This window comes from Aplidium turbinatum, chromosome 2 (assembly GCF_918807975.1).
Source record: "Aplidium turbinatum chromosome 2, kaAplTurb1.1, whole genome shotgun sequence".
Taxonomy (NCBI): Eukaryota; Metazoa; Chordata; class Ascidiacea; order Aplousobranchia; family Polyclinidae; genus Aplidium; species Aplidium turbinatum.
This window is the reverse complement of record NC_137473.1, coordinates 45,016,501-45,044,135: the sequence shown is the minus strand read 5'-3', so window position 1 is coordinate 45,044,135 and position 27,635 is coordinate 45,016,501. Positions and strand designations below refer to the sequence as shown.

Sequence of the window (27,635 nt, the reverse complement as noted above, 5' to 3'; positions counted from 1 at the left end):
AAAATGGCATCACAATTTGAATTCAGTTAACTTTGATTAAACATTATTCGATATGATGACTGATAGGCTACTGCTTATCTGTCATCAGCCTTACTCTAACTTAGCATACTATCTCAATTCCCATATGTTTATTGATCATAGGCGTCTGGTTTTATCTAGGCTGCTCCAGAAAATCTTACAGGAGGCTACTTTACAACAGTAGGCCTTAGTGAAGAAAAATTCAATACTTATAGCATAGTAACATAAAACCAGTACTTACCCTCTGAAAGTGAATATATGGAATAGGCTATTCATTCTAAAGGTCTGTAATCAGATTAGTAAATATTCATAGACGAAGCTCGACCTACGAGGTTTCAAAACCACTGATCTACATGGTTTTGAATAGAGAACAGAAGACGTTTGACTTTTTTTAATAATGAAGGAAACTATAGCTTACATTGTTTTGATGTTGCAAGTGAAACGGAACTATTGTTGGGATAGGTTAATGTAATCATTCAGCCAAGCACAGCAAATTTATTTGGTACGTTGGACTTTCGTTTAGTACGAGATGGAAAGCAGACTTTCAGTTATTTTTAAACTTCGTTGTTAATAACAATTTGTTTTGAACAGAAGACATTTCCGCATTTAAGCTGTTGATGGCTATTGGACAGAAGTGTTTTCGTTTCAGTTGATAAGGAGCTTTTAGGCGATGCATAATTTAATGAAAAGGCTATTACTTGTAGCCTACGGATCATGGCTTGCTACATAGGATCAACCCAGAAGCGTAGTCAGAGGGGGGGGGGGCAATTAACCTCCAGAAATATTTTTGTATATGCAACTGGCTATCTGACGTTCAAGCTATTGGCTAAGATAAACTTTCAGACCTCGGAATGATATAAATAATCAGAACAGCAACCCCAAGTGAACAGCTACACCTCAAATCTAATACAAACATTAGATAAGTAGTGTGTGGTATTTTGTGCGAGAGATATTTATAGGCAAACTGAAGCCTACCATTGAGCCAACCATTATAAACCTACCATGACTTACTGTATATATTCTTACAACTGCTTTGATTTCACATATTGTTTGAAGTTTTCAACCTCTGTTGCAGCATTATTTGGTAATTTTACTATTGATTTAGACTGAATGTACCCTCAGCATGCGTAAATTTAAGGCATTTTTTCATACGTTTCTGCTTTCTGGTGGAAACCCCCCCCCTCCCCCCAGACTCCTTTTGGATGTCTATAGGCCTACTCCTAAATTTAGACAATGCTAACTCGTCTAAGGCACAAAGCGGCCTAAAAATACGCGATGGGAATAGGCCTACAGAAATCAAAAGAAATTAAGAGGTGTTCGCTCAAGCTAGCTGAAACGAAGATACGTAACTCATATCTTTGACTGATTTTGATTATGGGCTTTCGTCAAAGCCCTGAACTCAACCACGACAGCGGTCTTGAAAAGTAACTTCTTTTTTTTTCAGATAAACGCTTGTCCGAATGATCTGAGGTGCTGTGACTGAATAACCACGCTTAGTGGTGATATTTTTCTGCTATAACCTATTGGTTGCACAATGAAATATACAGACCAACGCAATATATTCTTTGAGCGTTTGTTTCCTGGACTCAATTCTACAGTATAGCGCTATTGATTGATTGATTCATTGAATCTTTATCTTCGGACTGGGAAAGATTCTTCAAGAGCTTATTCCTTGCAGTTTTGCATAGTAGTAGAGGCTTTGAAACACTGACGGAGGCCCGGTCACGAAGAATGCGTTGCTCAAGCGCACACTCAGAGAGTCGAACTATCGCCGCTGATCTTGAAGCTTCTTCGTTCACGAAGTCACGCGCTAACCAACTCAGCTAAAGGGGCGGCTTTTCTTTACCACGGTTTTCTTTTACAACCTTGCATGCAGGAAAAGTCCTGAGACAAAATGATTCCAACACAAGTTATTGTCGCAGCACAAAATCCCCGCACTGATAGTGATAGCTGACTGAACAAAAATCCCACTTTGCAATAAGGAAACGACAAAATCAAGCTATGAAAATAAACGCTTCAGTTGCCAGCGTCAGAGCGTGTGCGCTTGAGCCACGCATTTCAAAGACCGCTCACTACAACTACTCTTCGTGCGATTTGGTGACTGCGCCTGCATCAATGGTTCAAAGCCTTTAGTCTACACGTAGTCTATGCAAAAGTACCAGGATTGGGCTAAGCATATTTACAATCAAGTTTCAAAAGTTGTGGGACTGCTTTTGAGACAAATCTTTCAAAAGTTGTCGCTAACAAGACAAAGGTCACTGCAGTTTGTGTTTCTTTTTTTGTATAGGCAAAATTGCTGTTATACATTTGAAAGTTTAAACTTTACTCCGATCTTAACCTATATCAGGATCTCATACTTTTTCTCTAAAAAAAGTACAAGTATAACCAAAACTACTTTTCTTGAGGAGTTAAAGAGCACGAAGCCAAAAAACACTTTCCGAGAAGCATATTTTCGCTTTGCATACGATTCCACCGATCGACCAATCAGATTGTAGTTCTAGCTGGGGGTCGCTTAAAGTTATTCCAATGCGATGTCCAGCCACACTGTCCCAGTGGTTGATTAAAACACGTACAAAGTGGAATTATTATGCTTCCCGGCAGTTGAAAAACATGGACGAAAACTCCTTGTTTGATTTTTTTGGAAATGTCGGGCACAGGTAGAGCGGGTGTTGTTGAGTTGAATATTTAGGCTACTGTTGCGCAGACAATCAGTAAAATGTTGCAGTCTAACAGTAGGAAGAAGTTTTAATGAAAATTGGACGAATGCTTACATTTTTGTTTCTAACAAAAGTAAAGCAACCTGTCTCTAATATGCAAAGTAATCACACAGAATACAATGTAAAACGCCATTACGAAAGTTGCCATACTAAATAGTTGTATAATAATAATCAAAGAAAGGCGGTTTTATAGACTCTCATAAAAAGGATGAAAAACCAACTCATTGCTTTTTTATAGGGAACACTGTTCATGAGTTACGATAGAAACGTTTTTTTGGTGATTTCCACAAGGGTTTGTTTCATGGAGCCTGGTTTTCTTTTTCCCTGTTATTGGAGCCTATTTTTTGCTGATATGTTTGCAGGTCACTATTGTTGCCTGTATTGCGATTTGTCAAACATTTCCTTGTTTACTGAAACTGTTAATTGCAAGCAGGGCCGGATTTAGACCGTGAGAGGCCCTAGGCTATTCCATTTGTGAGGCCTCTCCCTATTTTGAGCTCCGAAATTCTCTCTAAACAACATCACATGTCATTGCTTAATGTTAAAAATATGAGTGTATTAAACTCTTCGTTCTTTTAATTTTCCACATTCATGGGTGCAAATTTTTAATTAAAAGAATAAAAATTTAGTTAAAGCAGTTTTGCTTTTAATTTTAATTTTTCTGATCAAACAACCGTTACAATAATTGTAAAGTTTATTTACTAGCAGTGGCGTAGCCAAGAATTTTGAAAGGTTTTTTTTTTGACGGCGTATTCGCCTAACCTAAAACGACACCCAGCAGCGGGGTTCTGGAGGCCTCCCCCAGAAAATTTTGAAAAATTACTTTGAATTTGGTGCATTCTGAGAGCATTTTCAATAAAAATGTGGGTATGAATATTCCTGTGAAATGATACCGTCCGGTGGCATAGCAAAAGGATAAGATCATGTTTTCTTCGGCATTTTTCGGAAATAAAGCTAAGTCTCTATGTTTTCTTGTTGCTAATTCCTGGCTGATATATTTGAATGTTTGGTATTGGCAAAACTCGCTCTTTTAATGCAGTTTTGTTTAAAATTAGGCAAGCTTTGTTTTAGAGACATAAAGAGACTGAAAGCATCATTCTCAATATGATAACGTCGCACGCGTGCCAAAAGAGGGGTTGAAACCCCCAACCTCCCCCCTGGCTACGCCAATGTTTACGAGGACATAAGAAATAGTTACAGCAATCAAATAGAGTAGCCTAAGACTAGGCTATCAAATTTCTTTTTCTAGCTTTTGTCAAAGCAAAATCATGCAACTTGAGACATTGTCGATCTCAGTTTATTTTTGATGCTTTTGAGCCTTGAGAAAGATCTCTCTCCTGAGCAGTTAGTGATCATTAAGCTTAGAAACAGTCTTCCTTGCACATAGAAGTTCATCAGTTAGTTTCGGGACTCGGGTCAACATCTTCCGGATACGCTTCCTTTAAAAGTTTTAAACCTTGGTTGTCCATTTTCAGTTTTAGCCAAAACTCTGGTGGGCTAAGGTTATCACTATTATGCAGATTGCAGAGCATTGCACGCTTGAGGCAAAGCTCCCTATTCTTCCTGCAAATCATCTAAATCTTCTTCGTTAACAACAGAAGGAAAGTTGATGCTGCCACTCTCAAAATTTAAAAAAAAAACACTAGATTCTCCAAGAAAACCATTAAATTATTTCATACTGTTTTTTGCAGAGAAGACTGCGGCACTAACATAGAAGCTTCCAGCAGAAAGCGCGCAATAATTGCCTCTATTATGATGCAAACGAGTAACGACGTAATAATGACTGTTTGCAACTTGTGTAGCCTATAGAATTTTCTATACTCTGAAAAGCTTGATATATATAGGTACTTTAGGTAGGGTTTAAACTTGTCAAGTTTTTAAAAGAATTACAAACTTTGAAATCGAATTTCGAGGCCCCTGGACGTTGAGGCCCTAGGCTTCAGCCTGCCTAGCCTATTGGTAAATCCGGCCCTGATTGCAAGGCATCCGTTGTGAAGCGAAGTGACAACACCACTCTTGCTTGGCGATAAATATTCTGATGAAACCGCTCGCCTCGCTATACGTGCACAAAACAAGTGGCCTCGTTTATTAGACATTGTTAAAGAAGTCAAAAGTGTTAATAAAGAAGTAGCCTACAATACCTCATCCCAGACCTCTGCTGTGTTTGGCTTATGCTATTTTTTGTTGTTGTGATAGTCAGAAACAAAAACAAACTGAACTGAACTCATATGGCATGCTTCAGAGGAATTAGTTAAAAAGTCAAAAACTAAAAAACTAAACTCTTTTAAACTTTTACAAATTGTTGCGTTCTGTCGTCTCGCTGAGTAGCCTACAGAAAGAGCTTGCAAGACCCTCATAATATAACTTAGTGCAAGAACGAAAACAGCTGATAACTTTTATAGGCTATGCCTTTCGTTGGTTCCAGCTGCCTGTGGTGTTTATTCTGTATCGCATGTTGTCACGATGGACTCAAAATAAAATAGGCTACTTGCTATTTTAGTTAGTCAGTAGGATAGCTAGCCTTGTTCCTCCTTCACTGTGAAAATGCAATCATAAAAGATTAACAAATTTTTTCAATTCAATTGCGTCTCAAGTCTATAAACTTGAACCAACCAGCTCGCTAAGAACAACATTGCAACAAAACCAAAGTGAAATTAACAATTTTTTTAAATTTTTCATGAAAATCCTTCAGTTAAAAATTTTTCCGCGCACAAAATTTCTTTACAGCTTCTGGCTTGGCTATACAGGATGAGTTAGAGCCCAAGTCGTAGGCTAGATGATCAATCTCCTAATTTGCAACTTTTATGATTGTTACTTTTTTTGCAGTAGGGTAGGCTAAGCTTGTTGTTAGCCTTCCTTTTGCAAGTTCTGCATGACAAACGTTTTTCAATCAATTCAATTAATTTCAAGACTTTATAATTATGCAAAGCAATCTCAAAAAGCATTTGCTTTTCCAACGTCTGTCAATTTGCTTTCACTTCCTTTAACAAGAGCGATCAAGGTTTTTGCATTGAACATAATAATGCTGCTATTTAAACCACCTTGTGAAGGGTAAAACGTTTTCGTGAGCAGTGAAAAGCTTGCACTCAACCAACAACCGTTTTTCTTTTTTGTTCTTGGCAAAAATAGAAAACCTCACTTCGTTTGATGATCGAACTTCCGGTATAGGCTACTGAGTTCAACTCTAAGCCTTAACGTTTTTGTGAAAAAAATTTATCAGCATTTTTACGCATTTCAGTTCAGGAATTGGCAAATGACTTGACGCCTACATTCAGAAGTAGGCTATGCTACGGCAGTATAAACAGTTTCCGAAGAGCTTCATTCAGTCCAGATGTCAATACAAACATTTGACTTTTCCTCAGTGCACAAAATCGTGTTACTTTAGCATATAAATGCTTCTACTCTAGTCTCTATTTATTGTAGACCCAAGTCTAGTCACACTGCGACATTGCGTTGTGTAATGTAAAGCACTAAGTAGCATATGACCAACAGGTGGTAGACTATAAATCTGTCTAACTAAAGCATTGTGATTTTGATTGGTTGTTATTTTGTCAATTAGAAGTAATGAGACAAAACAGAATAACTTTGTCACATGCGGTGAAGCATTTGCTGCGTAGGCACTGCAGTTGGACAAATTTGAAATACGTCAAGATATAAATAAACATTTAAGCTATTTATACACTGTCCTGTCGAAATTCAGATTTGGCATGAAACACTGGATAGAGTGATATCTAAAGAAGGGGATACGAAGGCTTTTATTACGTCTGACAATAGAAAGGCTTTCGTTAATCGTAAAATGACAATTGGCACCGATAGTAGTTTAATAAATCTTGTTATGATAACCTGCATTGCGCTATTAGCGTCAGGCCCAGGGCCGTTGACAGAATTTTTTTGGGCCCAGTACCAATTTATTTTCGGGCCCCCTTCATCGACAATGTTATGAATAGAAAGGTTGTGTACAAACTTTTATTGATGTGCTGTTAAAATGAAGATGACACATACCGTACAAAGTAGAAAATTAAGAGGAATATCATTTATATATATAGGCTACTATTATATTCTCAAAGATTTGTTGTATCCACGAATTTTCCCAACTGCGCAATTACGCATTAGGGATTTCTCCGTAAACCGCAAAATCCTTGCTCTCAATCACGATCTTCGTCGGTAAGTTTAAAGTTGTTGGAGTTTTCGGCTGAAATTAATTCTTTGTAAAGTAGACGCAAGTAGCTAGAAGTGATTACCACCAAAAAATATATATATTCAGAATTAAAGAGTGGGTAAAGAAAAATATTTCGTAAACGTGGTTAAGGAAATTACTATAGCCTACCCGGAAGGGGGCCCCGTACTTTACCATCTGATGGCTGAAGGGCTGTTTTAACCTCTGATGGCAATTCTTTTAGATCTGATTATAAGTTATTTAAATCTTTATAATGTTTGAAGTTGTGGGGAATCTTTTAAATTCGGGCCTCTTTAATATTTCGGGCCCGGGTCCAAAAGTACCACCTGGACCCCCCTGGTCAGGCCGGATATTCATTGCATGCTCAATTGCTCATGGTTATTTATTCAACTACCCGTCTACTTGCTTTACACCTAGCTTAATGCAAAGGCTTTAAGAAAAACAGCTTACTGATAAGTTTTCCACTGTCTTTCGAAACAAGTAGGTAGGCTATTTTTTCAATATGTTCTACGTAACATTTGCTAACTGTTTTCTGTAGCTGACTGTACCAGCTACACTACAAACCTTTCTGCAATTTTAAAAAGAACCGCATGTTTACCGTGCTACAAACTACCGCCCTGGTGGTGTCGTGCAAATAAGGCAATCTTCGCATTCCCTTTTTAGATATCCGTGACTGGATCATAAAAACATTATTCAGAGGTACTATATTTTATACCATATAACACAAAACTAATACTTTTCTTGTAATTGATGCCAATTTTTCCACTAGTCTACTATACAATAAATCCTTGTATCATTTTTATCTTACTAAAAAGTAATTATTTATAGCCCAACAAAAAATAGCACATGACTAGCTTACTTATTTTAAAAATAGCCATTCAGAAAAAGATTGATGCTTTAAAAAAGAAGTGATGTTATCAAAAAACACAGCCGTAAGATCGACTTTGAAATGATCATGACTTACCAGTACCGGTAGGTTACCAATGAGATCCTCTGGTCTACAAATCAACACTTCTAAGAAAAATGAACTATATCCAAAGATTACGCGATAGGTAGTTTCTTCAAGTTCTCAGACCTCTTTGAAAGAACACGGGCCCCTAAAATCTTCTCGGACCAGGGTCCAAAAGTACCCCAGCGATATTGCTCATAGGGGCTACATCCAAAGATTGGCCAAGCAGCACACAAGCTTGCCATCAAACAACCTTTTGTCAATAAGACATATGACCAGGGCTGTATTCGACCAGTATAATTTGAGTTCGGTACCAATAAGAGGCTCGGCCCCATCAAAAAGGCATTTCTAAATGAAACAATAGCCAAGACTTCATATGTTTACTGACGTAAGAGATTACTGGAGATTATTTCTAAACTGCAGTCCGAACTCACATCTAGGCTAGCAGCCTACACACTGTGTAGTACATAATAGCGTAACCTACACACAAAAAGGAGGTTAAATTAAAGACCGTTTTTTTTCGCGTTTTGTTTCTGAACTTTTTTTACATAAATTGTTTTGAAAGGCTGTCTGCTTTTTTTCATTGCCGTATTTTGATTACTTAGAAACCTGGCAAAAAAAAGTAAATCAATGTGGCCAAACTTTATTTGAAGCCTTATAAGAACTCGGTATGTCAGAAGTTTCTGTACTAACGGCTCAAGCCGGTGATTAGCATTGCCACAGGAAACTTTATCGTTGACTTGCAGTGATTGAATTTTAAATTTATTGGAGATATATTGCACATGGACGATGTAAAGGAACGATTGTGCTACAAGTCTCATTTGACGAGACAAAAATCACAAAAAATGAATGTCAAATAAAATTAAAAGTTCACCGAGCCGAAGTTAGTGAAAATAGAAAATATGAATGAAATTACATTTTCTACTGGTTCAATATAAGCAATGACAGTAGTTAAACATACAGCACAAGAAAATACTTACAAAGCATCATGAAAAATTATATTAGGGCTGCCATTGGCAAACCCACATTCACAGAAAGCTTGTCAAATAAACATTTACATCTGACACATTTTTGTGCAGGGGCTCATACTATCGCCTGTCAATAGATGAACGATTCACGACTTAAGACGCTACATATTGAGGACATATTTTTAACATATATTGCTATAGTCGAGAAATTTCAATAAATAAAACAAATATTCTCAAAGAAATGATTTAAAGGTGACAATCATGTGAATATAACAAACTGAAATCAAATTAAAATCAATGGAAATCTGTGACAATTTGTAACAAAGCTGTCAGAAACAAAAATCAAACACAAACTTAAATCAGCAAAACATTTTTACATTGATTCAACGTCTGTAGACGTTAATCAATGTAAAAATGGCGGATTTTGTTGTCTGGGACAAACGAAGATGTGTTTCCACCCCTGGAAGGAAAAAGTTGCAAGAAACGATTTTGTCTTCATTCGAATTCTCGAAGAAACAACGCGTTCGACTGCTTTGAGACTAAATTACTTTAACCAATCCAGATCCTCGTCTTCGCTGTCGTCATCGAATAGAGGAGGAGGTTCACGACCGTCAGCCAATGACGAATCGGTTGACGCGGTTCGGCTTTTTCGTTCTAATGCGACGTCACTTGGTTTTTCATCGGTTGATGACACAAAACTAAAGACAGAATATAATTTAGCTTTGAAGGTTTTTAGTCTTTTTGACCTGTAGCCTCGTAAAAGAATCAAAGCCGATTCTATTTCTTTCGCTTTAACTCCATTCGGCGATTCGAAAAGTTAAACCTCTCTAAAAAAATTGAGGTTCGTTCACAACTGGAACAAAATATGTTATTGCCTTTGCTTGTCAGCTTCATGCTGTCATAATATACAAAAAACAAGCTACAGCAACGTTGAAAGTGCAATCACACGTGTGTTCCTGTTTCACTTGTCAAAACAAGTTGCTGTTGGGCGCTGCTTGTTGATCACGTGATCGCTGATTGTTTTTGCTTCGTATGCTCCCAGTTGTTTGCTTAGAGTTTCTTTGTGATGTGTGGTGAGCGATCTCAGTAGAGCTATCTAGGTCTTAAATTTAAATTATTGCAAAGTTTCATGGCGCGATTTACGATTTTTGCTGCACTTGATTGGAGTGCATGGACAAAAATCCTTGTAAAAACTTTATGTTATCACGATATCTACATTAAATTACCGAATAAGACAAAATCGTCATCAGATCGGCACGCATACCTCTGGAAACGCAAATAGTAGCTCTCCCTTGTAAGCGCCTCCAGCTACGCCTACACTGGATCACTACCCAGCTGGCAAAGGTTGTCATTTTTACATCTTTTTAACATCTAGCAACGTTGAAACGATGCAAAATGGTAGTTTTACAAAGTAATCACCATGCAAGCTGCGCGAAAAGAAAAAAAAAAAACATGCAAGGGGAGAAGTAAATCATAAATCAACAAACGTTTGCATTCATTTTCGTCGCTTCAACGCACAACCAGTGCAACAACATTCGTCACCAACCCAAGGCCTAAAACTTGTTCGGTTCTTTGTAATTGAGATGGTCATGCGTCGGCTTCTTGCAAGTTAAGTATGACTATGAAATGTGTCATAACTGAAAAGTGGTGTCAAAAAAAGATGCAAAAATAACCCAAAACATATTTCAAAGATTCGTCGGCCGTTTGGCCTGGTTCATCGTCCAGTTTCGAAATACACACCGCTGCAGTTAACGAACAGAACGGCGCCAATCAGGTGCTGGCATGAACAATGTGAGGTTTTCCGCGACGCGAAGCTGGTTTAGGCCGGATGGTGGGATAACCGCCATGACACTTTTTATCTAAACTTAATAAAAAAAGAAGATTTTCTGTCATCGGATTGTCAATTTGTGAAGACGGAAGAAGAGAGATACGTGGTGGATGATAGGGTGAATTTCGGAAACAAAGGGATAAGCCAGTCGGAACTGGCAACTTATGCACGAACACACACAAGTTACGTCGGTGAGAAAAATTAACGTCTAATCGACACACACTGACATGCACTGAACTTGTACTTTCGCTAATTCATTCTATTGTGTCGTAAGCAAAAATTTCACTTTGTGCTCGTTTCAAGAACGCACAACCAAGTACAAGATTCGGCCTAGACTTAGCGCACCTTCTCCAGGGATAACTATGAAGCTGTGAGCCCCCTGTTCCCAAAAGCCGCCGTGACCACACTCTCGTAATTGATTCAATAGTTGGCAGCGTAGCAAAAATAATGATTGACAAGAATTACTTGTTTGAACTAGTGACGTCATCAGCTTCCTCAGTAGTCTTTTCCGGTTGATTGACATTCAAAGTGTCGTCGGGAGGTTTTTCTGAAACGAGTATTTTTTTACAATGAATCCAAAATTAAGCTTGACAAAAATTAAAGCCAATGAAAGTAAATGTAATCATTGGTATGCATGGAAAGTTTGTCAACAATTAGGAGAAAATAATGCAACTGCTTGTTTATAGTAGATACTAGTTGATTAAACTCATCTTGAAATAAATTTCCTTGTAATATGCAAGTTTGTCGTTACATAGACGCTACGTTACTACTTCTTAAGATTTCCACTAAGACCAGAGCTGCTACATTAGTTGGACAGTGTACCTGAGCCGGAGGCATGAGATTCGTCGGATACAGTGGTGGTGGTGGCCTCATCAAAGACATCTGCGGCAGCACCATCATCAGGATGCGGCTGTTCAACAGCAACGTGTTCATCCGATGGGTTATCGTGGATAGATGAAGATTTATTGACGCTAGCATCTTTACTCTCTTCACTTTCTCCATCTTGAGCACCTTCCTCCTGCTTTGGCACATCAATAGTTTGGACATCCGATGATGAAACACCTGATGCTTCATCAATTGGTGCTTCGGCTCCGCCATTACACACGGTGCTTCCAGAATTGATGTCTTCTTCGGAGTTTGTTTGACTTATTTCACTTTTATCTTCTTCTTTGGAGTTTATTTGGCTTTTTTCAGCATTCTTTTCATCTTCGGAGTTTATTTGGCTTATTTCAATTTTCACTTCTTCTTGTGCAGGAGTAGCATCAATTGTGTTTTCATCATCTTCCTTTGGCGAAAGTTCATCCTGAAGAGTATCTTCTTCCGAAGTGATCTCTTTGGCTTTTGCTTCATCTTTCTCGTCGGAGTTGGCATCTGCAACTTCAGTGTTGTGGGAATTGTTTACAAAAGTTTCATTTTCTTCTTTTTTCTCTTCGTTATTGCTCTCTTCTTTTTCTTTATTATCATGTTCTTCGTTATCACTTTCCTTTTCATCATCACTTTCTTCTTCCTCATCATCACTTTCTTCCTCCTTATCACCCCTCTCTTCTTTCTTTTCTTGATCTTCCGCTCCCTCACTCAGCAGCGATAGTGTGGTCGACTGAAAACAGAATGATGCAATTTATTTATCCTGACCAAGCCAGCCAAAGATGCCGGAGCCATATGAAAGACTTCTGCAATGCATCTCAAAACCGACAGTTACGTGTGGAACAAATAAAGCCCAACTAGGTGTTGTCCATAAAAGACGTAATCAGTCGGGGGGGTCTAAATTGCGGACTTTTTATTGACACAGTGCGAACTTGGGGGGAGGGGTTTATTTTTTGCAATTTTATGAGGACGTCTTTTATGGACAGCCCCTTACGTCATGAGAAAGCGACGTGATGATGGAATGACGTCGCTTGATATAATGTCAAACAGAGGATTCTAAAAAAGACGTCAACACTGGTCGACAGTACAAACATTGGTCAAATTATCACCTTTATGATTTGAAGGATGACTTTGAGGACTTGTGACCCGGAGTAATCTTCGTCGGCGGATATTTCCGCACGAACCCGTTGGAACAGCTTGTTCATGATTTTCTTTACCTGTCCACCAACATGTTACAATCTACTTATGTTTACCGCCCCTAACTAATGTTTCATTTTTTACATCGTTTCAAAGTTAGGCAACGTTAAAATAGTGTAAAATTGGGAAGTTTTACTAACTGGGACTGTATCAAGCAAAGCTATATGTAGAAAAGCCTTAGATAATGACTTGTGTACGCCAAGACCTGTAATAGGGTACATTTAAAACTTTTTCCAGACAGATGTTGTTTCATTCAACACAAAAATAGTTTCAGCAAACTACATCACATGTTGCATCAGCACCCACCTCGTCAACGATCGAGCTGGAATTAACGTTTTTCTCCTCAACTTCCATTCGCTTCTTCAGCATTTCTTGTAATTCAATGATTCGAGCTTCATATTTTTCCTTCATGTTTGAGGCCTGGGATCGGAGCCTCTCGTACTGCAAAAAAACGTATCTAGTAACTACACAACTTACAACACAAGATGTTAAAGCTTAGTGACTTGTATATTAGCAAATAGCACCATCTGCATAGTTGCTTATCACGGGATTGAAAAATATGAATGGTTGTTCTATGTTGTAGATGGTTACGAGCAAAGGAATGAAACGTTTGTCTAACAATGTTTCCGCAGCCACAGAGTCTCCGTGTTGCAGCATTTTCAAGTTAAGACTGTGAAAATACAATAAGAAAGCACACGTTGTAAGATTAGTTTAAGCATCCAAATATGTTAAATCAATATAAAAAATGGATTCATGAAGCGCTTCTCACCCCTTCCTTGTAGGCACCTGCCTCCTCCATTTGCGATGTGGCTTCTTCAAGTTTGTCGTTTTGCTCCTCGTAAGCGCTTCGTATCTGACCGATCTGGTGAAGTTAAAAGAAATTAAGGACTGACGTGATTCGCTTTGATGGACTAGAAGATTTTTTTTGGAGGGGCGTCAATGGAACAATAACATCCCTTCTTACAGCAGATTTAATGGTTTATGCTACAAAAAGGTTCCTCTGGTTTTGTTTTTTTTATCAATGATTGTTCAGCTGTTCACACATAAAACGTAACACGGGCAGTGGATCGAACCGTTGTCCTGTCGAACGTCAACCTACCGCGATATCAACAAGCTAACAAGTTAATCAGATGATACCGATGACGTATGCGTAACCAATCACGAGCGCTCCCGTGATGTTCATACGCATGATTACATGATGCCAATTTCAAATCTAAAGTTTGCCAAGACGAAGTCAATTCTACTGCACATCAGCTAATGTTGTTCGATCACAAGCATCACAAGTATACCGATGTATTACAAGGACAACAGAACATCAAGGGTGGATTTGGTGGGAAAAGACTACATTTTACAAAAGTACTGCAACTTAAAAACACGCTGACCTTTTGCTGCAGAATCGCAACTTTCTTTTCGTTAGTTTCGTTTTCGTTGGTGGTTTCTTTCAACTTCGCTTCCGTGGCAGAAAGCTCAGAGCGGAGTGCAGCCACCTGGTATGAAGTCAAATACAAATTAGCACAAGTTCAATCTAGGAAATCGGACACCACTTCACATCGACGTGTTGCCGCTTCACATCGCATCAGAAAAATGATGTTTCCAGACAGCAAATCAACCTTTTTTACATTAATTCAACGTCTGCAGATGATTTGCTGTCTGGGTTCCTTCTATTTTTCTTACGATTTTCAATCTGGAGCCACAGCAATAAAACATCTATCTTTAGATATTCTTTTAGGCTAACAAAGCATAAAGTGAAGATGAGAATATTGAGGTTGGTTCTGAGAAAATGATTACACGCGGGAAAAGAGTTTGCTAGTTCAGTATAAGATTCGAAACAATAGGAAGAACAAGGATTCGATTAAATTACTGCATAGGAAAATATTAAAAAAAACGAAGCACTGAACGAACACAACTCGTACAAGTGATAAAAATGCCGTACGAATGATTCAGATTATTGAAGTGATGAAGTTGAAGGTGGTGGGAATGCAGTTCAAACCTCATAATCTGACTGCATCACAACAACGGATCAGTAAATGGATTGAAAGAAGGGAAGAAAACAAGGCATTGGTTAGCTGATCGGTAACTGCGTCATGCTCAGTCGGGTCAAGTTTGTTGATGCAGACAAGTACGAACAAGTAGAACGCCTACTAAAGTTACGTAGTAAAAAACTAAAAAAGTTAAAGGTAACCGGTCTGTTAATTCTGGTTATAGGTAAATTGTTCGTAAACAGTTGTTCGCAAAACAATTGTTCGTAAACAGTTGTTCGTAAAACAATTGTTCGTAAGCAGTTGTTGGTAAAATTAAATCCCTAAAACAATTCTTCGTAAAGCATTTGTTGGTATACATCAATTCTCAATTGCATGCACGAAGAAATGCTTTATGAACATTATTTTACAAAGAATTAAATTTACGAACAATTGTTTTACGAACAATTGTTTACGAACAATTGTTTTACGAACAACTGTTTACGAAAAAAACGTCGGACACCGTTAATTCTGCATTTCTTTTTTAGTTTAATGAACATTTAACGCAATAAGAAAAACTACCTTCTCGTTTTGCTGCTCATTTTGATTGTTAATTTGCAAAGCATTGGATTTGGCTTCTTCCATCTGAGCTTCATGATCAGACTCAATATCACGCAACTTCTCTTCCACTTCTTGTTTCTCTTTCGCAAGTTGCTGCAACTTCTCAGCGAAATTCTGACGTTTGAAAACATTGATTGGATATATTTCTTGAATCCTTAATCTTGCATACTCAATTACACTATGAACAAACAATTCAGATTGTCTTGATGGTGCTATGAAAATGTGCAAAAAAACAGTTCTTTTATATAGGTTTTGTACCTGTGCCTTGCCATCAGCAGTTCCAAAAGGCATGAAAAAAGACAAACAAAACTAGAGGACAACAAAATCAAATTAATAATTATTATCACATAAATAAATGTCTAAAACCTAAAGTTCTATAATTGTTGTCGTTTAGCTCGGCCCAATTTAAAGTCTGAAAAAAATTTGGGAGATTGGGTTTTGGAACTAAGAGGATGATGAAACATTGTTGACACAGTAGTTTACAGGAGATTGAACAGCAAGTGACATTGATTATGTTGAAACTGGATAATAAAAGCTGCAATTGAACTGACAATCTTCCATGTCACAATTGCACCTTCGTGCAATGCAAGTCATTGTGAGTAAATTATTTAATCATTAAAAAGAACATTCGTTACACAACGTGATCGCAAAGCCAGATTTCCAACCCGTTCCAGTTCTATCAATAGCATCTCCAGGAGTTTTCGCCAAGGATTGAAAGCATACTATGGCAAGAAAGGTTCAATCTTCAAATCGACTTACCCTGTTTTGTTCATCGCTGGCACCACTGAGACCAGCGACTTGTTCGTTCAGTTGCTTCATTTGCTGCTTCATTAATTCCTCAGACAACAGGAGACTTTTTTCCCTCTCTCCAGCTGACTTTACTGCCTCCTCCAGTTCTAGAATAAGCAGTAAGCACAGTTGTCAGACTTCATTTGGCTGTGAGAGCTACAAAATTTGCAGTAAAAAAACAGAACTTTTAAACGGGAGTTCAAAACTTTTCATGAAAACGTCACAAATGTATTCTCTTTACCTCCCGCTCTTTCTTCGGCCTCGTCTGCTCTTTCTTTCTCTTTTAAATAAATGTCCTTGAATTTTTGTTTCAGGTCGTTCTCTTTTTGCTTCGCGTTTGATACTTCCAAAGTTAACTCTGACACTTTCGATGTTGCATCACTGCAACGTCACACATACGTCAAAAACATCAACATTGACAAAATAAATAATGAAATTAATAGACGCTGATGTCTCTTAACCTCTGTTCTGGTTCCTCGATATTATTGAGAATGAAAAGTTACGCAAGAATCCTTTATTTAGGGTACTGCTGAACGATTAAACGTAATAAGTAAATAAAATCAGTCAAGTTCGGAAACTTGTATAAATTATTGATAATATAAAGCTTTCGCAACCATAAATGCGGCTGCTCCAGTATTTTATTCAAATAGAAACAAAAAAAGCGTTTTCTTAGCGTACAACTGATCAGATATGAAGTGAAGAGGCTGGTGATGACGTCGACGTGACGTCATTGAACTACGTCATCAAGGCCATCGCAGACCTTTCGATAAATCTTGCAAACGACAGGCAACAGTTCGGCGCTGCCCCGCTACAATACATTGTTTGCCGCTACCTGAGTCGCTGGGTCAGGTCGACCTTGTCCTGTTCGAGCTGGAGAGATCGAGCCTGGCTTTGGTTGAAGGATTCCTTGAAGGAATCATTGCGCTGCTCCAGCATTAAGTTGGACTTCTCCACGTGCCTGAAAGCAACAATTACACGTAGAAATGCGAACTATTTTCCCAAGTCACAAAGCTTATCAAAATGCAACTACAGTTCAGCAAGTTCCTTCAAATGCAAAGATATAAAACAACACTAACTTTTGATTTTGTTGAAGCAAATCGCTTATTTTCTCGTTTTGGGTTTCGATTTGCTTGTTCTTCTCCGACACAGTTTGCTTTAGCTGCACATTTTCCTAAAGAAACGTAAACAGTTCAATATCCAGTCGGAAGGTTTTGCAACCAAAGCCGTATTATTGTTGAGCGAAAAATACTTGAAAAAAATGCTGGGATGTGACCAAAATTTTCATCGAAAATTTTGACATGTAACCTTCAACAGTATGGAAAGAAACTGGAAATGGTGATAACTTGATGGGCAAAATTGCTTTTGAACAAACAATATATTTTTTAACTGTAACCACACAAGCACCTTTGCCAGTGGAAATAATCAAACCTCAATTGCTTTGCCTCACGTCAATGACCTACTCTCATTGTGCAACGTCTTTGAAATGACTTACCTCTATGATACGCTGGATGTTTCGCATGATCGCTGCGGCGTCCATCGCAGGCTCGCTCATGGCTTTCGGTTCTCCCCGGGTCGAATCGGAAGTATTTTTCTTCACTTCTTCGATCAAACCGGATACCTGTCCATCAAAACTCAACTCAAAGCAAACTTAATAAACGTAGTTGTACGGGGAAAAAGTGCGTGGAATATCACGTAGGTTTCTATTGAACGAGCCTACGCCCTACGTGCTAGATTTACCGGACACGATAAAAAGGATTGAGGCCATGCGACTTGGTGAGAAATCTGAGATGCAACTATTTCCAATAAAATAATCACTGAAGATCGCTAAAGGTTTGTGGAACCTGTTTAGAGCGTAATGTCCACAACCCCCACGACTGGCTTCACGGTGGAGTAAAAATTGTAGTTTAACATCAGATAGAAGCTGTTTTTGGGAATTAACGCGCACACAAAATTAAACGCTATTGAAATACTTTTAAAAACGTTTCGATAAGGAAGCTGAGCTACACTGGTACCACATGTGACAATTTTAGTCGTTATTGCTAAGTAGTGCAAACTTACTTTGTCAACTTTCTCTTGCAAAAGTCGAAGCTCAGAATTCTGTTGTCTTGACTCCGATACTAAAATTGGCATCAGCTCCGAGCCTTGTGGTTCAATAATTATAAACAAGCGATGAAAAATCTTTACGTTTAAATCCCACAATAGCAAACAAATAAAAAAAGCCTCGCAAAAACACGTCATTAGCAAAACGTTATTTCAAGAAACCAAAATTTAAATCATCGCGTTTGTATTAATTCCAAGCTTTGAAAAAATTTTAACCAAATCAAACACAGGTTATTGCTTGGAAAGATATTATTTGCCTATTGCGGCACTTTGAGGTGAATCCGGCCACCCTCGGTAACGGGGACATCACCGGATTAAAACTGAACTACTACGACTGCTATTTTAGTTTCACATACTTTCCAACGCAAATAAAGATACTGTTACATGCAACGTATTGTGACGTCAACACTTTTTAATAATTAAACAACAAATGTTGAAGTCAAAAAGAAAATGAATAAAGCTATGAAACCCTTACCGTATCCATGAGCAGGGTATTGCGTCATCTGCCGGTAGCCTCCGTAGTTGTACAAAGATGAATGATCACTGGAAGGTGGCGGTTGTTGCCCTAACATTGACTGTTCCATGTAGGTCTGAAATGCAAGACCAGAATAATCTGTAATTGGCTATCTGTGACCGAATGCATCTCGCGCTTCTTCTCAAAGCTTTGAGTCGGTGCAAATCAAAACTTTATTCAGAAGCCAAACACCTCAACAAATCGTCGTCGTTTGTATGAATTATTGTGCAAGTGGCAGGCACGGCGTGGATGGATAGCCATTTTGTTTGGATGCGAAACCAAACGTACATAAAATATAAATAAAAAAAAACATACAGTGTGCAACGTGCATCCAATGAGTGCGAAAGACCGCAGCCCTATCAAGGCGAAGGAGGTCGTCGAATTACACTCTCTCATTCAAACAGATAAACAAATATACGAAAGCAAGTATTAGGTTTTTAAAATGGCAGTTAGTGAATTCTAATTATAAATCTATTCCTGGCATGTGATGAATACAGCCATGAACCAAGCTGGCAAATGTGAGCATGCGAGATCAGCTGAACTTTCAAGCTTGTCCGACGTTCTCAATGGCTCCGTTGTAACGTTCAATGGAAAACTACGGACAGTTTAACCCCCTTTGTCTAAATCGCCACAAAGTGATTGCCTATCATAGGAACCGATTGTTTTCACTCTTTTTGAGCGACCAAACGCCACCTCGGCAAGCAAATAAGTGCTTTTTTACGTTGGATCAATGTAAAACGACTGGGTTTCTGACGGGGATCTGGTAACGTTACATCATCGTCTGACAACGTTAGATACGACTATCGATTGAAGGGGGGCGTTGTGTGACGGTGCCCTGGCCGAAACATTTGCTGATAACATTGCTACACACGACTTGATTGCAAACTAGTAGTACTTGGAATATAATTAAGCTATAACGTCACATTGATGTAAAACTACAAACATTATCCATCTAATGACAACCTGTGGAGGATGGTGTTGCAGGGGCTGCTGAGTCATAACTGTTTGTGGAGGTTGATGCATTTGCAGATGATGCGTTGGGGAAACCTGGAACTGCTGCTGATGCTGGAGCGGCTGGGTGTACTGCATTGGTTGCTGCTGAACAGCAGGTTGGCTTGACTGCTGCACTGAAGCATAGCTGATGCCAGAGGTGGCAGACTGCATTTGTGGAACTGATGGCTCAAGGACCGGCTGGGGGTGCACCTAGAAAAAGGAAAGTTGCCAACCGCGTGTTATAATAATGTAACCAATTAGAATGTTAAAAATAACGCCAAGTTCGCAAAAAAAGCGTAGCCTAAGTATAAATGTAGCAATTTGTCCAAAAATATATCAGTGAAAGAACAATGCTGCTCGGTTTCAGAAAGCCTTTTTGGAAACTTAAACCTAACAGTTTCGCATATTGACAAAGGTTCGGTCACCGAGATTGACAGTATGAAGTTGATGTATTTGAGGTGTCGTTACCAGTAAAATATTCCATCCACAACGTGACGTTGCATAACCATTCACCAGGTAAACTTAAAATGAGCTGCTCAGATGGAAACACTGAGAGTGGAAATATAATACAATGGCATTGAGCAAATTTAACTATTTCTGTAGAATAATCGGATGCATGAAGCTACTGATTGATTAAGGTCAATAGTTTTAATCAAAGATTTGATTAAATTTGCCTACACAGCAAAGTAAAGATGTAGCGCTACAATAAGGTACTCACAGGTGTGCTGACGCGATCAGGGTGGTTTTTTTCAACTGTATCTGCAATACCGGTACTTGGGTCTACAACCTCATCGTTGGAGGCAGTGGGCAGCATGGCGTGACCCATACGAGCCATTCGTGACAACAAGGGTTTTTTTGCGCTGTCGCCCGAAAGTTGCTGTTAATGTATAAAAAAAAATATTCGTCAATACAAGTTTCTTTTCAAGGGCATCCAGGAGTTGCAATTTACTCGAAAATAGTACAAACGCACCATCATCGGCTGTGAGTCATAGCACTTTTAAAACACGAAGAGAAAAAGATATTCACGTTTCTCTTAAAATCTCTGCAGGCCATGTTTGCCAGCTGACATCAAAGCAACATTTTCATTCCGTGTAAACCACCGAATTAAATGACAGATCACAAGATTAACGCCATAGAAAGTTATCTTTTATCGGCTCGGGTAAGACCCTACAAAAACACTTACAATCTTACATAGACCATCACTGGTCGTATTTTGGTAATTGAAATAACTTGGGTAATACTTGTACTGGGAATAAGCAATACTATCAAATCAAAACAAGAAAATAAGGAAACAACGGACTGTTGACTTGTATTGGTAAGAATTTCAATGAAAATGTTACAAAAGCAGTGCATGAACTCACGTGAGAAATCTGGTCGGTCAAAGAAGCTGTCCGTCCTTTGACCGGCTCCTCGCTGTGAAGGAAACACAGTTACATGAAAATTGTGTAATCACAAAAGTTGTTTCGGCCTTGTACGTGTGAAAACATTTTTCTTAGCATACTTTAAAATTATTCGGTCATGCTTAAGTTGGGGTAGAATTGATATTATTTTTTAAGGTCAAACAATTATTTTGTTATGTCGCTACTTTAAAAGAAAACCTTACACTTTAAGAAAATTTTTGAGCAAAATTTTACTTATACATCTGAATAATTCCACATTTCAAAATATATTTATTGCTGTTGTAGAAGCCCTACCTCTTGGCTTTCAAAGCAACGAATTGTCTGGACTACAGCAGTGCGACACCTCGTGTTTAGCTGACTAACATTCACCATCTCAGACAACAAAATCCAGCATTTTTACATTAATTCAACGTCTGCAGACGTTGAATCAATGTAAAAATGAAGGATTTTGCTGTCTGGGATACAATCTCTTAAGTTTTAGTATGAAACGTGTCGTAAGAAGTTAGATTTAAACGGGATGCCAGAAACATCACGAATTGTATTTCAGCAGAATAGGAAAATCAGACCCCCGATAGAAAAATCCGTCACGTAAAAATGACAGGTCTTGCTGTCTGGGATACTTACACAGTCAGATTGTTGACAGAGTTTGATGAGACATCAACTTGAGGTAAAGCTGGAAACGCAAAAACTTAGGTTTAACAACTGTCCATCAAATTTAGTAAATGTTCAAAGAAAAGCCCAAGAGATGGTTGTAACAAAGAGGAAACGTTATCGGTTTGGGGTTTTTTAAAAATGCATAAAACTTAGAACTTTTCGCCATCAAGCCGGATCGAAGTTTGCTGACGTGCAACCCTCGCAGTATAGGAAACAAAGGAGAAGCACCGTGAATTAACTCACTTGGTTACTCCAATTCTTTAAAAATAGTACCAACAACAAAATAGAAAAGTTAGCTGACAGCAACACGAACAGTAACTAGAAAGTTCAACGAACTACTAATTTCGGGCCTTTGTTGATGGTTTGAGGTCTCTAATGCGCAAAATAAAAATGAACATCGTCATGATGTAAAACTGCCATAGTTAAGCTTCAGGGAAAACTTTCTCAGTTTAAGAATGTGCATAAGATCAAGGAAACAATTTGAATACAAACGCTGTACAATCTGCAACATTTTGAAGCAGCAAAACTGTGAGATACATCACATACCAGCATTAGGTGGGAGAGACGAGTCTGATGAAACAGCCTGCGGCAACGATTCTACAGAACCTCCGCTCTTTATGGATGCGTTGTCTTTGCCTTGCTTCAGCTAAAAGAATGAAAAAAAAAATGTGAATTTCAACGGTTCTTCGCATAACGACTGATGTTGTTGTTAATGTTAAAAATGGAAGTTATTGAAGCAACATAATCTTCCCATGCAAACGAATGGAAGCAATACAAAGCAGAACACTTGCATCATGAAAGGTGTCTCCTGTACATTTTTCTAGGTTAAGAGAACGTAAAAACTTAAGCATCCTACCCTTAGTAAGTCGACTTCAAAAGCAAGTGTAGAACTTGGTGGAATTTTATTCCCAACGCTCTTCTGACCATACGCAAGCTGTGGGGGAATGACCAAGAATCTTTTGCCACCTTTTCGCATACCGAGTAGTCCCACATCCCAACCCTGCACACAAAACATTTAGTCTAATAATTTTGACATTGGTTTGATTTCTTATAACATTGTTTCAAAGGCAAAAGTGGAAGGTTTTTTATGTGTTTTTTGTCTGTCCAATAAAAAAAAAGGACAAAAACGCTGAAAAACAAGTAAAATTTTGATGTGCAAATGACGTCATAACGGGACCTTGATAACTTTCCCCCGTCCCGCTTTGAATCGAAATGTTTTCTCGTTGCTATGGTTACTGTCGAACACACTTCCAAGTGTCCCGTCCTGGGTGACCAGCCAGCCGGTGTACTTCATCTCGAAGGAATCTCCCGTTTCTGCCAGCGGTGCTTGCTTGGCGCCAAGAGCCAACTCGACAACTGCGCTCGTTTCTGGAGGCTGGGGGCTAGTGAAGAACTTGGCGAGACAAATCTAAACGGATAACATTAAATACATAACATGAAGAAACAAATGCGCAGGATGTTTTTTATTGATAGAAAAAGCCGTGACAACTTTTTACGCAAAAAAATTAAAATTACAACGTAATTACCAGGAATGGGCTATGTTCTATGTTAATATTTGACAACCACAATTAAGTCGCTGGCAAAAAAAACTTTCAACGTGTTAATTTTCTAAAAAAAAAAGAAGTTTTCTCGATTTTATCCTGGGCTCAAGCAGAAATGCAAGTGGGAAAAAAGTTTCAAAATCTTTTTTTTTTTCTTTGGCTTCACGATCTGATCAATCGTACCAACTTAAACAACTTTTTAAATACCAGTGGCATGAGAAAAATAATTCTGGGCTGATGAAACTATAGTGCATGATAAAGCATACCGGTAAATTCAAAACGTTAAAAGAATAAAGCTAGAGAACCTGGTAGATTATGAAGCAACTTAACTTTATTAGAAGATAAAAATTCAAACCTGTTTAGCAAAATCCTGCAACTGCTTAGCGGTGTCAAAGAGGACGGTCCATGTCTGGCTTTGATCGTCGCAAAAGCAAGCATAGTTATTATCCATAACCTAAAAGTAAAGAAAATCAGCCTCAGTATATATATTTTGAAAAGAAATCTATACTTCTGGCTTTACACAAGAAAGTTGCAGGCATGTTTTTGTGTTGTTGCATTTGTTGCAATGCATTCATAAAGTGATCTATCTCTTGTTGTTTTTACATCACCAGTGCCCTCAGCACTTCCGTAAAGTGGCACAATTATTAATTTGAAGTTAAACTAAACGTACTATTTATGCTGCCGATAACTTGTTAGGTTTTTGGCACCAAACAGACATGAATAAATTGTCTTGTTCACAAGAAACATGATGGGGCAGAGGTTGAGTTGAACTTGAACGATTTTTTACTTCAGTTTGTGGGTCTGCTACTATTCGGCGAGAGCCCTTTTCGGCGAGTTCCCCAGTCGGCGATTTTTTGAATTTTTTTTTTTAAATTATCGGGTGCCGTAACCTAATTATCATTGCCGCTTTTACATCGTTTTAACGTCGCTAAACGTTGAAATAAGACCCCAACCCTAACTCCTAACCTCTAACCCTAAAACGGCAATAATAATTAGGCTACGGTACCCGATCATTTAAAAAAAAATTCAAAAAATCGCCGGATAGGAAACTCGCCGAAAAGGGCTCTCGCCGAATCGGACTAGCCGAATTAGACTCGCCGAATCGGACTCGCCGGAAAGGGCCATTCCGTCAGTTTGTATGCTACAGCACGCAAGTTCGCCACAGAAAAAGCTTCACTGCGCCACAAAAGCTTCATAATTTAACAAAAAAGATTATGAAGTTTATAAGAAAATGTGTTTGTGTAAAATAAAGTGCTACGATTGCATAATATGCATACTAACATAATAAACTTCGAGTCAATCTGAATAAAAGTTGCGATAGTCAAAAAAGCAACCAAAGTGAACGACTTACAGTGAATGCAAACGCAGGGCTGATTTGGGTAGATGAAACCGGTTGTTGCTTGGTGACGTACATGATGAGCTTGTACTGCGTAAAACAGACCATAATGAAAAACTAAAAAAACTCTATTTAGCATTATTTTTCGATTTTGAATGTTTAGTATGGACGGAGAGTGAAAACGTTAATCCTGAAACTAAATCCAGAATTTCAAAAATTTTGCAAAAAGAAATGTAAAACCGAGGTTGGCCTTAAAAAGTTACTAACTCGCTGTCGAAGTTCAGTAATTCCTTCCTGACCATGGAGACCTGTAGTGTAATCGACTGAAAATTGACACTTACGTCTCTAGCAGGTACATTCTTCAAGATAGCGGCTCCTAGTTTGCCATGCTTCACATTCTGATTGTTCACACTGCAACAAAAAGTCTCAGCTTCATGCTATTGTTCAAACTATTTGCTTAACACGGTAGCCATGTACACATCCAATGTTAAAATCTAAACAAATAACAAAAAATTTACACGATAGTAAGAGTAGGTGAAAAAGACAAATTGTGCTGATGCTGTCAGATCTGAAGTTCAAATAACGCATACGAACAAATAGGCGTGACATCATAATGAAACTGCACAAGTTAATGACCATTATATCATTATAGGCTATTCGTATTCATCATGCTAAGTTGAACTTGTGTGTTGTGGACAATGCCAGCGCAATGGGTACAATTTTAGTAAAAAAAAAACATTCGCAGTGACAAGCAGAAGTGTACAGGATCGGGATCTTAGTGCTTTTTAACGGATCCGGATCGTACCATTGGCTACTTACGACTTGTAAGCTGTCACTGCAACAGCAATAGCCACACCAGAAGCATTCCCTCCGGCCGGTTGCTGCTTGGCATTAGAAGCTAAAATAAAGTGCAATGTAAAAAGACATAAATGCAGAATCGTGATGCAATTATAATCTGGAAATGGAAGGCAATTTATAGAAATATTAAGAAAACTCTACATCAGTGGTTCTCAATTTTTTCAGCTTGAAAAAGCAAAAGCTTGCAACAAAATCTTTTTAAAAAATGCGGCACAGTTACTACAAAACGAAGTTGCTTTAAAAAATTCCATTCTACAATTTTTAATGCAATGAGTGTGTTTGTTTGTTAACGTGACTATCAAATAACTATAGCAACATTTTTTATACAAAATATTCAAGTAGACATGCATAATTGCATAACATAATACAGGAGAGGCTGTGGTTAGATACATTTCAAACACAGTGTTCCAAACCTGTTGCTTTTCCAGGCGGTTTAGGAGCTGTATAAGTGAGCGATTGATTGCTCTTTGGGTTGTTGTCAATTTGAGCATTTAAACCAAACAAAGATGACAAGTTCCCGCTGCCTCCCCCACCTTTTCTGCAATTTACATCAGCAAAGTAAGCTCTTTCTAACAATTTGCCATAGTAAATATATAAACAACAGCAAATGAGTAGCGAGCAATTTCAAACAAATTAGTGCTGATGTGCAAGACGATATTTGGTAGCCTGCATACTAACAAATCACCAATTACAAACATATTTCTGCGACACATTTTGGTCACAAACAATTAAAATTGCATGAACAATTCAAACAAACCACTTTGAAATTTGAGAATACTAACAGTAACAAGTGTTATTTACTGTAGTGTGAAAACATTTCTACCCAAACTGAGCTACCAGTCCACCACCGGTATATAAATTACCAAAATCTTACCCTCCCCCAAGACCCATAAAATCAGCATCTTCATTGCTAGCACCACCCGATGTTAAGAAACTCATGTCAACTTGTTGCTAAAACTGTAACACAAAATGGAAATTATAAAGCTTAGAAAGCACAATACACTGCACAGAGCATGAAAATATTCACTGAACACTTAATCTGTACACAAGGTCAGTCACCAGATAAACGACAAAGTTTGAAACACATTCTTTGAATCTCCTGCAGACACTTAGTAGTATTTACTGAGTTGTCAAGTGTCATGTCACACCAAATGTCAATGTGAGTGGCAAGATAGCATAGAACACTCCACAATGCTACATTTTTCAAGATATTTTTCCATTATAATTAACTTTCTATCAAAGTGGCACATGATAAATGAATATGGATAGGAGATATATCTCCAACATAAATTAAAAACTACAAAAATTCCACCCAGTCAATTATATATGTATATCGGAATGGCCCGATTCGGTGAGTCCGATTCGGTGAGTCCGATCCCTTAACGGGGGATTTTTTCAATTTTTATTTTTAATTATCGGGTACCGTGGCCTAATTATCATTGCCGTTTTAGGGTTAGGAGTTAGGGTTAGGGGTTAGAGGTTAAGAACTCACCGAATCAGACTCACCGAATCGGACTCACCGAATCGGACTCACCGAATCGGACTCACCGAATAGTAGCAGACCCTATGTATATACCCTGTTTCAATAATGACCTTTTTCCAATCCTTTGTGAAGATTAAGCAATCACATTTACACAACCCATTTAACAAGAGGAACAACTATTACTGTACCACACAAATCTCGTATGTACTATTGAGTCTGAAAGAACAAAAGCACAAAAAGCTTGAAGGTGCTTAAATAAATGTGGCAATTACAGCAGAAATACAACACGAAAAAAGATCCAAGAAATTAACAAGTCATCTTAAAGTAAAATCATTTCAGTTCTGCATGGGCAAATCCAAAATTAACAAACCACGCTGCGTGGAAAGTATATAATTGTAAAGTAAATTTTATGCATACAGATACTGTATCTGACTAATCACATACTGGTTAATTGCATAGCCTAATCTATTTTTGTGTTGTTAAATGCATAAAGAAGCTTGGAAAAAATATACCAAAAATTTACATTTAGCCAAATCCATCTATATAATTATGCAAACAGCTAGCTGTGTCAGAAAAAGGGATACAAAGCAGTAAAGTGGGATAGAAATTAGGTGTAGACGTGTTATAAAAAGGAGTATGGATACAATCATCCATCAATATGACAATATCT

General features: G+C 38.1%; 1 protein-coding gene across 1 annotated transcript; it reads right to left on the bottom strand.

Moving 5' to 3' along the window:
• Positions 1-8,606: 8,606 nt before the first annotated feature.
• Positions 8,607-26,421, bottom strand: LOC145764332 (uncharacterized). The gene is made up of 28 exons (XM_082575949.1): positions 26,357-26,421; positions 25,896-26,020; positions 25,444-25,522; positions 24,966-25,035; positions 24,640-24,714; positions 23,644-23,742; positions 22,925-23,155; positions 22,604-22,747; positions 22,294-22,393; positions 21,718-21,766; positions 21,055-21,106; positions 20,412-20,570; positions 19,664-19,903; positions 18,662-18,776; positions 18,145-18,227; positions 17,579-17,704; positions 17,163-17,257; positions 16,919-17,044; positions 16,328-16,467; positions 16,057-16,193; positions 15,259-15,411; positions 14,101-14,205; positions 13,488-13,580; positions 13,025-13,159; positions 12,631-12,738; positions 11,480-12,254; positions 11,123-11,204; positions 8,607-9,527 (listed from the first exon to the last, which is right to left on the bottom strand). Exons 1-28 carry the CDS (start codon positions 26,419-26,421, stop codon positions 9,374-9,376), a joined length of 3,915 nt encoding a protein of 1,304 aa, XP_082432075.1. The 3' UTR covers positions 8,607-9,373.
• Between the last annotated feature and the right edge of the window lie 1,214 nt (positions 26,422-27,635).

Coding starts and splice junctions, on each gene's coding strand:
- LOC145764332 (XM_082575949.1), bottom strand. CDS start 26,421: ATGAGTTTCTTAACATCGGGTGGTGCTAGCAATGAAGATGCTGATTTT. Junction 21,107..21,717: donor TCTGTCAACAATCTGACTGT/GTAAGTATCCCA, acceptor TTTCCTTCACAG/CGAGGAGCCGGTCAAAGGAC. Junction 19,904..20,411: donor CTGATCGCGTCAGCACACCT/GTGAGTACCTTA, acceptor TCCTTTTTCTAG/GTGCACCCCCAGCCGGTCCT.